Source organism: Lepisma saccharinum, chromosome 3, assembly GCF_977018435.1.
Source record: "Lepisma saccharinum chromosome 3, izLepSacc3.1, whole genome shotgun sequence".
Taxonomy (NCBI): domain Eukaryota; kingdom Metazoa; phylum Arthropoda; class Insecta; order Zygentoma; family Lepismatidae; genus Lepisma; species Lepisma saccharinum.
In genome coordinates this window covers 59,000,959-59,014,790 of record NC_139231.1, presented here as the reverse complement: position 1 = coordinate 59,014,790, position 13,832 = coordinate 59,000,959, and the positions used below count along the sequence as shown (strand labels likewise).

At 37.4% G+C, this 13,832-nt stretch overlaps 2 protein-coding genes across 2 annotated transcripts in view; both read left to right on the top strand.

The window, feature by feature from the left end:
* LOC145985070 (uncharacterized) overlaps nt 1-13,832 on the top strand; it is a 91,546-nt gene that overhangs the window by 64,553 nt on the left and 13,161 nt on the right. The gene's annotated exons all lie outside the window — the stretch shown is intronic.
* Nucleotides 352-11,906, top strand: LOC145984860 (uncharacterized). The gene is made up of 2 exons (XM_083118239.1): nt 352-461; nt 9,989-11,906. Exons 1-2 carry the CDS (start codon nt 352-354, stop codon nt 11,700-11,702), a joined length of 1,824 nt encoding a protein of 607 aa, XP_082974365.1. The 3' UTR covers nt 11,703-11,906.

Sequence of the window (13,832 nt, the reverse complement as noted above, 5' to 3'; positions counted from 1 at the left end):
TCCTGTTGTAGGGGGCCTCCCCGATGGTGTAGTGATAACTTCGTTGCCTTGCAATCAATCAAAGGGTCCCGGGTTTGATATCTGGTGGATGTACATAGTGGTTTGGATCCCACTTTAAACACAAACTCAATCAAATCCTTGTTGTAGAAGTTGTGTATGTACCTCGCTGATAACTACAGCATTACATCATTTGGTCAGAATATTGATTAATATTAATTATTATATCACCTCAATTGACTAGAATTTTGCTTTAAACTATTTACAGAATTAGATTGCACTTTAAAATGGCAGTCTTGTAATCGCTAAATCATTTTTTTCATGCAGTAATAATATTAATAATTGTAATAACCCATGGTACAACAGCCCTTGAGTGCCATGGCCTACGTACCAATTGCCGGCCTCACTCGCACATGCCTCAGCAGAGATGGGCGATCATCCAACCAGTTATGGGCTGACATGTGGTCAGTACAATGAATCTCCAGTCATTGTAGGTTTCCATGACTGGGTTACCCTACTCATTCGTAGCTTCCTGGGTCGCCACCAGTTCCATACACTGACCGAAATCTCAGAAAAGAAAGTTATTATGCTTCACCCCAGGAGACTCAAACCAGCACACATCCTGTAGTTCAAACCCAAAGCCTGATGCCTTAGACTACATGGCCACAGTGCCAGACATTTTTTTAATGCAATACTGGAGCAAAATTAATGAAATGTCAAAATTTGTGTAATTTGCAGGGTAATTAGACTCCACAAAAGTGTTGGGTGGCATTTTTGTGGACCCTGCGAAATACCCTAGAAAAATATCAGCCCTAGTTTTTGTATTTCGTATTGTCCTAAAGCCATGGGAATCTGAAACCTTATCCTGTGTTACGATAGTTTGAGATGACTCGTAGCTCACAACCTGGACAGATTCTCTCCCTTCTCTTTCTATTGCTCCTTTGAATACAGAGGTCTGGCTGCAGTATTACCAGTAGGATAGTAGTAATTCTCACAGCATCCATTTGTCCACATTCTTCTTAAATTGCATGTACAATGGAATCCATGAGTATTACCATGCAAATTGTCCATCACTATGTTCATGCACTTTATTTGACCCAATAAGAGCTTCAAGAATTAAAAGAAAACTCAAAACAAGGTGTTGACAACTTCTGCACCAGCATACATAAAAATCCATCGCTTAAAAACACACAGGATGTAAGAGAAAAATTAATGAAAATAGTCATGGACAATTTGCACTGTAATACTCATGGATCCCACTGTACACAAACAGATGACCGTATGTGTATTACATTGGAACATGCAATACAGTCAAACCCCGATTTTACGTTTTTCAGGGGCCCGTAAATAGAAAACGTAAAAAGCAGGAAAGCATATGGGAGGGGTGAAACTCAAGTGTCTAAGAAATGACTACACAATCGACTTTTTAGGGGTTTATTATGTCAAAAATTGTTTAACAACGTGATAGAAGTATGATTATGAATTTCTGAGGAAAAAAGCAAGAACTGCTGTGAAAGTCAATGACGGATTAACGGGACCCACTTTCGTAGGGTAGATGACTGCTTCTAACTGCCACCTCTTAGGTTCAGTTGGCATTTGATTGTGCGGGATCTCCATTTACTCTGTAAACTGGTAATTAGTTGCTAGTTTTTGAAGTCCCGGGTAATTGGACTTACTGCAATCAAAGTATCTTGAAGACATGCAGAATGGTTCAGATTCCACTTTGAGCTGCATATGTATCCAGTCCCGATCAGCCCAACAGCATGAAGTGAGCAAAACAAGCTTTGTCAAACATGCATTTTTAGATGACAAGAATTTATCAGTGACGCACGTAGGATTTTTGAAAGGGGAGATTGGGTTACATATACTTTTTATATTAGTCAGCCCTCACTTTGCCATCTTTTCCTACCTGTGATGTTCTCCTTTTTTTTTCTTCAGAAATACTGGCCAAAAGGGGGGGGGGGATTATGACCCTATTTACATCCATATTAATCAATGATTTTATTATTGGATTTAGAAGTCTTGTGGAAAGGAAACACCCCTTCCACCAATAGTTTCCCCGTAAATAAAGTGTTTCCTTTTTTTTGTCTTCCCATCAACGTTTTAATATTGCATGATTTATTTTCAGTACGTGAATGGTTCCGAAGAAAATGGCAATTATATCATTCTTAGCATCATGTGCATTTCCTTCCTGCACTGCTCTGTGTGTTCAAGGCATTTATCAGAAGGCAGAACAAGAAAAAAAAAAAATGATCTCTTAACTTTTACATTGTGTCTGCTGCTCGTGTTTCCTAATCGTCAAAGCAAAACAACCTTCTGAGACGAGATTCAAAAACACTGCCATTTTTCTTCCCTTCAGACTGTATGAGTCATAGCTCTGGAGCCAGGAGACGTAACATTGGCGCCGGTTGCCAGCTGCCTGCTACTCGCAGACACCCCTCGGACCTGTTTTTGTAATGGCGTGAGGGGAAGGGGGAGACAAACAGATGGTGGAGCGTCGTGCTGTGTTATGAGAAGTGTGCTCATTCCGGCCCAGCCAAGTTGCAGAAAGAAAAGAAGGAAAGGGGGGGGGGGAAGGATCACTGCTTGACACACTCCCATGTTGTCATATCATGCTTCAGACATAGGAGCAAGATTTCTGACAGGGCATTAAAGACTTAGAAACCGGCTGAAGTCTTTTTTTCTTCTTACTTGCAGTTCGTTGAATGCGCATATTCAGGTTCAGCAACTGCGTAATTTTAGACGTCAGAGGAAAACTGACGGGAGATCGCTTTTCGCATTTATGTTAATTGGTTAAGATGTCTCGTGTAAGGGGGCTGACTTCCACACGAGCAAGAAAATCGGGGCAGCAATACCTGGCACTTTTCAGTAATTACAAGACTAGTGATGATACCATAGGGGGCATGAGAAAGCAATCCCCCCCCCCCTTCTAATGAGAAAAAGGTGAAGGTAAAGTTCCCCATGCACTTTGCACCATGCCGTGATGCATATATAGGGGATGTGGGAGATCATGTGATCAGCACCATGCTCTGGCCCTCTTTACCCCACATAATCTTCCATCTCTGCCAATTTGGAGGTGACATGATCAGCACCATGCTTGGCCAGCCTTTACCCCCCAAGGTTACCCCCAGGTACAAATTTATTTTAGGCTGCGTGAGCTCCAGAGCCACTTTATGTGGTAGCTTAAATCACCCGCATTTTAATGGCATTTAGATGTGCACTAAATTTGGCTGCTCTCAGAAAATATTGCCACACCCCTAGTTTATTCACTCATTTTTCCTGGCCCAGTCACTTTACAACACACAAGTAACGTAATCTGCATAAAAGAATCCATTCTCTGCCTCAGGCAGAAAAATACATGTGTCCCAACTTCGCCCCCCCTTCCCCCAAACAATTGATTTGACAATAATATTTTTCCGTCAGTGAGTAAAATATTGCTCATCTACCCATAGAAAAAAGAATCAAGTTCGCTTCAGCTTCATTCTGATGATCAAATGACATTGGCATTCATGAAAAAACTTCAGATTAAAAATAATTTACAGTGAAATATAGACAGATTAAAAATAATTTACAGTGAAATATAGACTAGATCCAATCATATTTCCTTAGGAATCTAAACGACTTCCCATTAAAGAAGTGCAGTTCTTATTTAGTATCGGATAGAGGAGGTTGGCAAACCCTTCTTATTTTTATTTTTTCTATTCCAACGCTGCAGACAAGAAGGAAGGAAAAGTTTTCAGAACAAGCACCCTTCTCGCTTTTCATTTCCGTTCCCATCAACTAGGAAGGATTCCGTAAATCTGTATGGGCAAAGAAGCGAACGATGATCAAGTCCTGTTGTCAATTTTCCACTCTGAGTGGGGAGAGTGAACTTTCGTTGTCCAAATTCCAAGGCAGGCACCATTTAGCGAGAATCGGTTTGACAACAGTGTGCTTGTTGTCTGATCTTGAGGCAGAAGAAACGGCCCATTGTATCTCTACCAGGAATGCAAGAAGTGCAGTTTTCCCTTTCTGTCCGTCAAGAAAGGTGCGACAAATGTAAGCTGTGCCCCGCTTCCTCCCCCCCCCCACCTTTCACTCTTCGCTCCCTCCTCTCCCATGAAAGCCTAACATCTGGAAGTTCAAGGTCGCATGGTGAAGGAACCAGCTTCGAAAGCAAGAAAAAGGAGTGATAACTCGCATGGTCAACAAAACAGGTTTCTGCAAAATTTTAAGACATCGTCAACGGCTCGGAAAACATATAAAGCGGGAATGTACAATCGGGGTTTCACTGTACTTTATTCTAAAATGTGTCCCTGAATAATCATTATTTTTTAAAAATTTGATATGATTTATGAGGACTCTGGTTAACATTTTAAGATGCAAATCAACAGAAAACGTCCAGTATAATTGCAGTAGTTTATTGCTGATGAAAGAAACATTAATGCACAGCAAACTTTTTAGGGTTGCAACATCGGGGTTTCACTGTATTTTATTCTAAAATGTGTCCCTGAATAATCATTATTTTTTAAAAATTTGATATGATTTATGAGGATTCTTGTTAACATTTTAAGATGCAAATCAGCAGAAAACGTCCAGTATAATTGCAGTAGTTTATTGTTTCAGCAAATCTGATGAAAGAAACATTAATGCACAGCAAACTTTTTAGGGTTGCAACATTCATGGTCAAAAAAGGAACAACCGTATGCACTGTTGAATAAAAGCTCTTTGAGCAACACATATTGTACTTCAGACTTTGTGCTAAATATATAAGCATTTTTAATAAGATTAACTTTTAATGCAAATGATTTTTTTATCACCCTGTCTCTGAACCACCCATCCCAATGTATCCATCAAGCACTAGTACACACTCTGAGCTACCTGTATATAAAATTTGGGGGAAATTGAAGGGGCATTGCACGAAATTCGCTCTTGAAATAAGTCATTTATTTTTCTAAAAAAATACTTGAAACTATACATAAAATACATGATTATTGATACACTGATCTAAAACCTTATTTAAATGAAAGCTTACACTATCCTGAGCAAAAGAAAACAAACTTAAAGTTTCTACGGCAAACCTGAGAGAGGATACTATCATTTATAATCTAATGCATGTCATTGAAAGTGGAGTCGCAAGTGGCGAACACGAAGATTTTTAAAAACACGTAACTTCTGAACCCCTTGACCAATCTAAAAAAAAGTTGTCATTTTTGTAATCAGGATCAAAAGTTTTATAAGTATACCGAATTTCATCAAAATCGGAGATGGTGGGTGACATTTTCACAAAATTCTGGATGATTTGACATGGAATGACCCCACCACTATGATGTTAAGACCTATCAATTAATGTTGAGATAATCTTTAAAGGTACAAGAGTATTTGTAGATTAATAAAAATGCAAAAATATGATGGCAATGTGTGATTCTAAAAGAATCAATTCAGTGTTCTTGTGCACGTTTGAGAGTTCATCAAACAAAAATTTCCTGTTGTGCGAAGATTTTTGTTGACATCCTATGGACAAATGTGACTTATATAAAACTATGTGTCATTGGTCTAACTTTGCAATGCCAGTTCACCACTGTGATGTACTCACATTGTCTGAAAGTGCAAGGTGTGTTCAAGGAAGGAAGACATGTGTAGAAATTTTGAAATCACGTGTAAATTGGGACAAATATAACTGTGGGTCTTTGCAAAGTAATGCCTTCCAAGAGCAAGGCAATTGTCCTAATGTTGCTACCACTCTTAGAAGACACATTAGAAGCTATCTTTCTCAAGCTCCTTCAGAGCCGCCTCTTATATTTTTCACTACCTCTTGTTATGGCGTAAACCTGTGTTCAAATCTTCTTTGCGAGAGTTGAGATTCAAAATAAGTCACGGTGAGAGGGGCTGAATCAGGATTATGTAGAAGGTATTTAAATTTCCAAATGTACTGACTATGTCATTTGAAAATTAGTGTTATCATGATGGTGCTTCCAACCATTCAGCGAAAATTTAGATGCTTTTTATGGATGTGTGTGGTCAGCTTTGTCTAAACATTAACCATGTATTTAGCAACTAAGCTTTACGGTACATCAATCCATGGTAATTAAAAATATATACAGAACAATCCAATGAAGTGTAGACAGTCATGTTGGTGTTTGCCTGAGGAACTCACGGCCATGTCGGCACTGAAGACTATCCGTGAATCATGCATGCAATTTTACATAACTAGTTTAAAGAGTGATTTATTTACTTACCAATGTATGAAAGAAGGTGCTGAAACTGGCCACCTTTGTTGTCCACACATTTTTGACACTGCTTGATGAACTTACCCATAACTTGCTACAGTTCCCGTTGATTAATATTGGTAATTTCTTTGCGGATGTTTTGTTTCAATTCTTCCAGGGTGTGTGAATTTTACTTGTACACAGCATTTTTTATTCTACCCGAGATAAAAATTGCATGGAACTTTTACACCCGGGAATCTTGTTTCAAATCACGTTTGAACTTCATGTGCCAATTGAGTTAACATATATGAATCATAAATAAATACACGCTGTGCAGTAGAAAACATTTGCTGAGCCATAACACACATTGCTGTTGAATACACTAGAAAAAACACAATACGTTACAAAGACCCTGTCATTTCAAAGTCGCCAGACTAATAAACAGCCAACACAATACTAAACAAGGACCCTTATCACTTCACAGTCTCCTGTCTACTTTCAGGACATCTTTAAAAACCGGTTTCCATCTCTCCTTGTCAGCTTATGTTAGTGGGTGTCTTAATAAAAATGTATCAAAAATGTGTGTATGCATCAAGGCAACTAGTTGAACACCTGCTTTTATAAATCTGGTAAGTAAATCACTTTTTAAAATAATTACAAAAACTATTGTGCACCTGTTTCATCGACACACACTGATGCTGACAATCGGCCACAACTGCCTTGCTTGCCGATAACACAAACACCAATGTGGCGGTCTACACTTCAATGGAACGCATTGTATATACACATCTGATTTTTTTATATACAATTTGACAGTTTAGAACCTGTTCTCTAAAATTGAAGTGGAATTTTTCAAACAGCTCTGCAACAAACATATGATACTCATATTGCATTGTAATTCAAGTATGGCATGCTCTCCCATACGTATGTAAATAAAAAACATTAGTTTTGGAGAAATTCCGTGAATATTGTAGTTCAGTGACCAGCAAGAAGGGGTGACATACACTGAGACACTTGTGTGGTTGGCATTTAGAGCTTAATTACAGATTCCACTCTTCCATATAATATTGTACAAGTTGCATAACTTTTAAGATATTTGAACTGAGAAAGTGTTGGTCTGCATTTTGGTAACTGGCTGGATATAGACTCTAAAAAAAAGTTTCAGCTGATATTGGTTATCAAATTTAAACTTATATTAATTATTGTACGTGGAAAATTTTATTTATTGCTTTTTTTTTCTTTCAACCAATTAATTTTGAGGGTTTTTCTTCATTATTGTAGATTATGAAATCTGCACTGGAGGTGGTACCACATTGCTGGTATCCCTCCCAGATGCCATAATCTGCTAGACCTTCAAAATTAATCAGTCGAAAGAAAAGAAGCACAGCACAGAAAAATAACTTTTCCCATATAATATTCACATCATATATACTGCACCACACCATTCTGGATCTGTATCATTGTTGAGTATTTTCCGTTGTTTCTATTTCATGTCTTGCAAATCATTGATTTGAGAGAACATTTCTCTCCCTGCTTCCAGGTGGGCTATTCTTTGTCTTTTATCTCTAATGGAGATTTGTTATTGTTAATGAATTTTACTTACTAATAACTTGTCCAGGAACTCTAGTTAAATAATGCATTGCCTTACAACCACCTTAGGCTAAAATTGCATTCTAAAGTGCACTTTTGTCAATTCAGTGACTGAGCACATTAAGTGGTTGACTTCTTGATTTTGCCACCAAAGTTCCCCAGTTTGAGTCCTAGCCTGAGCGTGAATGTTCTTTCTTGGTGTCTTCATCAATTTAATCCAATCATCACTCATCTTTGTCTTCACAATTAGCCTAAATTGGCAGAAAATTGATGTAATATAAAAATACGATACAATAAATTGCATTTTCAAAACCTGATAGGTTACCTATGCTTCAGGAACATAAGCAAATAACCATTTTGGTGTGCAGTTTAATCTAGTATTAATGACTTGCGTGTATGGAAGTATTTATGAACTTGAACCAAAAAAGGTGTCAATGGTGACAACACGGAAAAAATATGCAGGAATTTTATAACTTTTTTGTTGTTGTGAATGGAGCCATAGTGGTAAAGCATCTGACTGCTGTGCGGAAGACACATGTTCAATTCTTGGGATGGATTATCTAAGGTGGAAATTTTTCTGAGTTTGTCCCTCCATAAAAGCAGCTTTGGGTTCAGCCAGAGCATAGAGCTGATCACATCACCTCAAACAATAGCAAATATCATGAATATGTGGGTACTCATCCATCTCCATATATCTCCATGGTACAGTGCAATGAGCATGGGGAACTTTACCTACCTTATTGTGTTGTAAATGTTATTAGATTAACCCATAGTAATTTTTGAAACCATAGTAAGAAATGGAAGACAAACAACAGGAATAAGAGAAGGATTTGAACTCATTTTTAGACTTGCCATTAGAATGTAGTTTTCTGCTGGTACTTGCATTTTTTTCATAACCTTTAAAAAATCCTCAGCTGAACAACTGAGATGGCACTAGAATGGTTTACTTGAAGAAGGTGAGAGAGAGTAAGAAAGAAAAGGAGAACGAAGAAGGCTAGGAAGAGAGAAAGGAATATCATCCTAATCCTTGGACTAATGGCATGTTTACCTCTTGGTGTAGAACAGACCTGGTCAACTTTCTGTAATTGTGGAATAGCACTCTCATATGCATGTGTGAACTACAGGGTGAGCAGTAGTACTGGAGCATAGTAAGTGGTGCGGAAAGGAGAGAGGGAGGGATTCAGGACGTGGCTTTGTTGTTCGTGAGGCAGGAAGCTTGCACCACATGGGAGCACTCACGCTTGCATTGTGTGTGTTCTCCAGGCCTATTTGAGCATCAGTTAGCAATCCTATAGTTTTAGTGCATGGCTTGATTTAGAATGAAATGAAGAATCAGTGCTTATGATACTTCCAAGATATGTTGCAATCTCACAACAAATATTTCATATCACATTTGATAACTGCATATTTCACTACAGTTGCAAAGTGTCTGACCATTGTACCTCATAAATACCTCACACCACTGGCATTATATGAACACAAGAAAACTTACACTATCAGTAAACACTTCATACACTCACTCGAAAAAATATGCAGTGGTAATTGTTGAAATTTTAAAGATGATCATTTGCAGTTATGGTCTTGTGTCACTGCCTTGGTTGTCTTTTTTTCCCAAGAGGTACAACTTTCATACACATGAACAACACCTAAGTATCAAACATTGATAAAGTTGCAGCATGTAGCATCAAAGTGTCAAGGGAATACAAGTTATACCACAGAGAAAATGTGCTACATCAAAGTTCAAGGGCTGTTGTGGTCTAGTCATTAGAAGAACTGTCATGCTGGAGACCTGGGGGTCATTTTCCAACAATGGCCCTGCTCTGGGTCTCCCTTATTCTCTCATTTGTGCAGGGGTCAGCCTTGGGGAGGGGGGATACATACAGGTAGAGCATGGTGCTGATCATAGAACCTCTGCTATGATCAAGGTCAAGAATGTGTGGAACCCTACATCCATCCTTTGGCCATGTGTGTCTTGCAATTCATGGGAGAAATTTAAATCAAAGTTCACTAAATCAGGTGTTAATTGACAATCCAGAACTCCTGTCTTTGCAGTATGGTAGTTCATGCTAAGAACCACAGGGGCCATGTGGCTCTTTATGATTGATAGAGAGAACAAATATCATGATTCCTGAATTGTGTTGATAAGTAATACTTTACCATGTGATACTTTGTTGGAGTGAGAGCAGTTACTGCAGTTGAAAATCTTCTTTCAGGTGCGACCCAATTTTTCAAGTCTCCACCCTACGTAACTTGGATGCTTCTGTACTATTCAACAGAGACAAGGCTAGTGATATAAACACAGAAAGTGTTAAAATTCAGTCAGTTCCTGGTAGCAACTTAAAGAAACTGTTGATTACAACAGAATACCCATATTTGAAACCAAAACAGAAAATCTTTGTTTGCCTGAAGTGTCATAAGGTCTGTTTTAGCTTTAAGGGCTGGTCTGTTCATATGAAGAGAGTTCATAAGTCAAAGCTTAAACCGAATAGATTAAACAAATCGAAACAGAAAGAGAGAAGAGTCTTAAGTTGTGCCAAAGAAGAAGTCAAGGCGCAGTTTAACTGCAGTTATTGTCAAACTTTGGTTTCATCAGAGGAGTTAGTTAATGAACACATTAGGTCACATCCCAGTGTGAAGGAACGTGCATGTAGGGGATGCTTGAAAGTGCTCGTGGACAAAGATTCACTGGATTTATGTCGACATTCCTACATTGATGGAAGTATGTGTCATGTATGTGGGAAGGCTACTTCAACTGCCAGTGAAGATACAAGTGTTAATATTCCTAAAGTTGTTGATAAATGCAATGTGATTGATACATGCGATTCCATTGACACAAGTGGTGAAGTCTCCAGGTTAACTGATGATAATGATTTTGTGAAAAAAGTTTTTGAATGCATTACCTGTGGCAAAATATTTAAAAGTAGTTGTCTGTTGAGGTGTCATGGGGCGATACATGCCAGCGAACGATCATACATGTGTGAGGTCTGCGGTAAAATGTTTTCTTCAAAATCGTACTTAAAAATTCACACATGGAAACATGTTGGGTATAAACCATACACATGTGATATATGTGATAAGGCTTTCGGGCACTTGACTTCTTACAAGTATCACAAAGCTGTTCATTATGCTGTGAAACAGTTCTTATGTGAAGTTTGCGGTAAGGGTTACAAAAGGTTCACCCAACTTAGGGCGCATCAGAGAAAACACACTGAAGTTGACGAGAATGTATCGGATAATGCTAGTTTCAAACTGCCACGGAAAGTTTACGGCCATTTTTATCCATGCCATTCTTGTGGAAAGATGTTAACGTCAAAGCAGTCGTTAGAAGGGCACGAGCGAATCCATCGTGGTGAAATGCCATACAAGTGCGAGGAGTGTCAGAAATCGTTCCGTGTCAAAAGTGTCCTGAATCTTCATAAAGACAAGTGCCATCTTGGTAAGCGGAGGAAGAGGCCTACGGGTGCCCTTGCTGTTCCCATTAGTTGTGATATGTGCGGCAGAACCTTCCGGTACAGACAGAACTTCATCGTACACTATCGTTTGCACAGCGGTGAGCGTCCATTCGAATGCCAGATGTGTGGCCAGAGGTTTACATCAAAAGCAAACCTCCATGGCCATGAAGAAACTCACAGTGGTCTGAAACCATTTTCCTGCCAATATTGTGGTGAAAAGTTTCGTAGGAAGCAACACTTGGTTCCTCATGTGCGTATCCATACAGGAGAGAAACCTTTTTCCTGCAAGTTCTGTTCACAGAGGTTTGCGAGGAAAGGCGATTTGGTGATTCACACCCGCAGGCATACAGGGGAAACTCCATATGTGTGCAGTGTATGTAACAAGGGCTTTTTCAAAAGCTATCCCTGGAAAATCCACATGAACACTCATCAGACACATAAAAGTAAGATTGAAGCAGTCATGGAGATTAATTAGTTATCCTTTGTCTTCATGTTCAACCCTGTGTTGTGAATATTTGAATTGCATATACTATACTAGCACAGTTTCATACAGAACAGAATTTCAAGATATGGAACTAAATCCAAGTGATAATTTGTACCAATTATAAAGCTTTATTTTCCAGAGATAGTATAAAAAAGATTTCAAATTTATTTTGAATTTGAAAGTGCAATTTTTGTTACAAATATAATTGAAAATTTGTAAAATTTCAAAGATTGATATGAGTATTGCTCAAAATATAAAGAAGTAATTTATTGCTTATGTGAAATATTTGTGCAATAAATTATTTTTATTTGCCAGTTCTTGTATTTTTCTTTTGACTTCATGGCAGTATAAATTGTTGCAAATAAATAAAGAGTCTTTTAAACATATATGTACTTATTTGCAACATACTTTCACATGTCATAGTAAAATTTAAGTTTCCATTCTCAGATGTCATACATTTAAACTTCTAAGTTTATTGGCTATTTATGAAAATAACAATGTGTTTTAAGAACTGTATAATAATTTAACCTTATCTTTAAATGACATCTTTATCGTTCATAAGCTGTAATACATATTGATTTTTTATGCATTTGGTTGTCAGATTTATTTCTTCCTAAATCATGTATTTATTTATTTATTTAGTCTAGGAATGGACTGATCCGAAGTTCGGAATTATACCCTATAGTTAACAGCCAATATAGGAATATTGGTTTATCAGTAAAATTGCCATTAGTTTTACTGATATGATGTTTCTGTAAAATATGTATTTGAACTGAAAATTCTACAATTCTTATTTTTTGTAAATGAAAGCCTAATTTAGGTGCCATGATATTATAAATTGAATTTGGGAACACACGCATGTACTTTTCTAATGTGAAATCCATTGCAGTCACCTTCCAACATGCAGTAATTATGGATGTAAATTAAACCATTCATGGAAATGTGTACCATTTAATATCGAATTGGTAGAATATCATTTGTTGATAAGGGTAAAATTTTATATCTATCCATCACTTTGATATATAATGGAAATAATGCGGGCTGTGGCAATGTAATTAAACAAAGTGTAGGTTTGAAATTATTCAATAATACCCCCAAATTTTACGAAGTCCAAATATCTTGGAAGCTCCTAATTAAGGAATTGTGTGGCAAAGAGGATATCCTGTCCAAACTGTAGTAGGAAGAGGAAGTAACTGAATCCTTAATTATTCAAATTTCAAGTACCTATATGACCAACTTGCAATGTAAAGCTCTTCCACACTATATGCTTCCAGAGTTTTACAACAGCTTTCTTCCAAATGTTGACATTATCCAGCCTGAACAAGTTTTTCGAACATTGCTAACAATCCATATTTATGCTATCTTGTTTGGTTATGCTTGCTACAATCTCAACATAAAATGATCGTGGAGTACTGTATCTGTAATTTTTAAGTAAGTAAAGAATGAATATATTTAGCATTGAAGAGACAAACATGACCAGGACACTAAGCTGGATCTTCGGCATACGTGCCATTGCTCTACCAACTGAGCTGCTGAGCCAGCCCTGGCTTTGCCTGATTTTTTCCTTCTGCTCTTTTAACTGTACTGTGTGGAATTGTCTCTTGTCATGATACTGCAATGGGATCTGTTGCCTTTGAAACACTGATGATGTCCACAGTTGCTAGTGTCGTAGAGGCTTGAGCATTTTACATTATACTCAGTAAATCACTGTTCTACTTCACAGCAAATTATGAAATAACAATAATGTATATAGTTCAAAATCACAACACTGTTCTCTGATGAGTATACTTATTATTTGCACTGAATAAATACATTAATTATGCACCAATTACTATGATTCGAACTATATGCAAAAAAACGTCCTTGTTATCTATTTTCACTTGTTTCTTACAACTGGTTGCTACGCAACAAAACAGTATGCTATAACATTTATTTCTTTTTCTTTTACACAAGAAGTGATTATACATTTTACAATTTGAAAACAGTCGCAACATTCTCCCTCCTTCGGAGAAAAATTTTAGAACATCGGTTTTAAAATTTTTAGATAACATGAAAAACTACAAAGAAAACAAACTTTCTTATGACATACATATTGTCATTAATTAACACAGAAAATATTTA

What these genes read in the sequence shown, in the direction of transcription:
- LOC145984860 (XM_083118239.1), top strand. Translation starts at nt 352, where the DNA reads ATGGTACAACAGCCCTTGAGTGCCATGGCCTACGTACCAATTGCCGGC. An exon ending in CAGTTATGGGCTGACATGTG is followed by an intron (nt 462 to 9,988) that starts GTCAGTACAATG and finishes ATCTTCTTTCAG; the next exon opens with GTGCGACCCAATTTTTCAAG.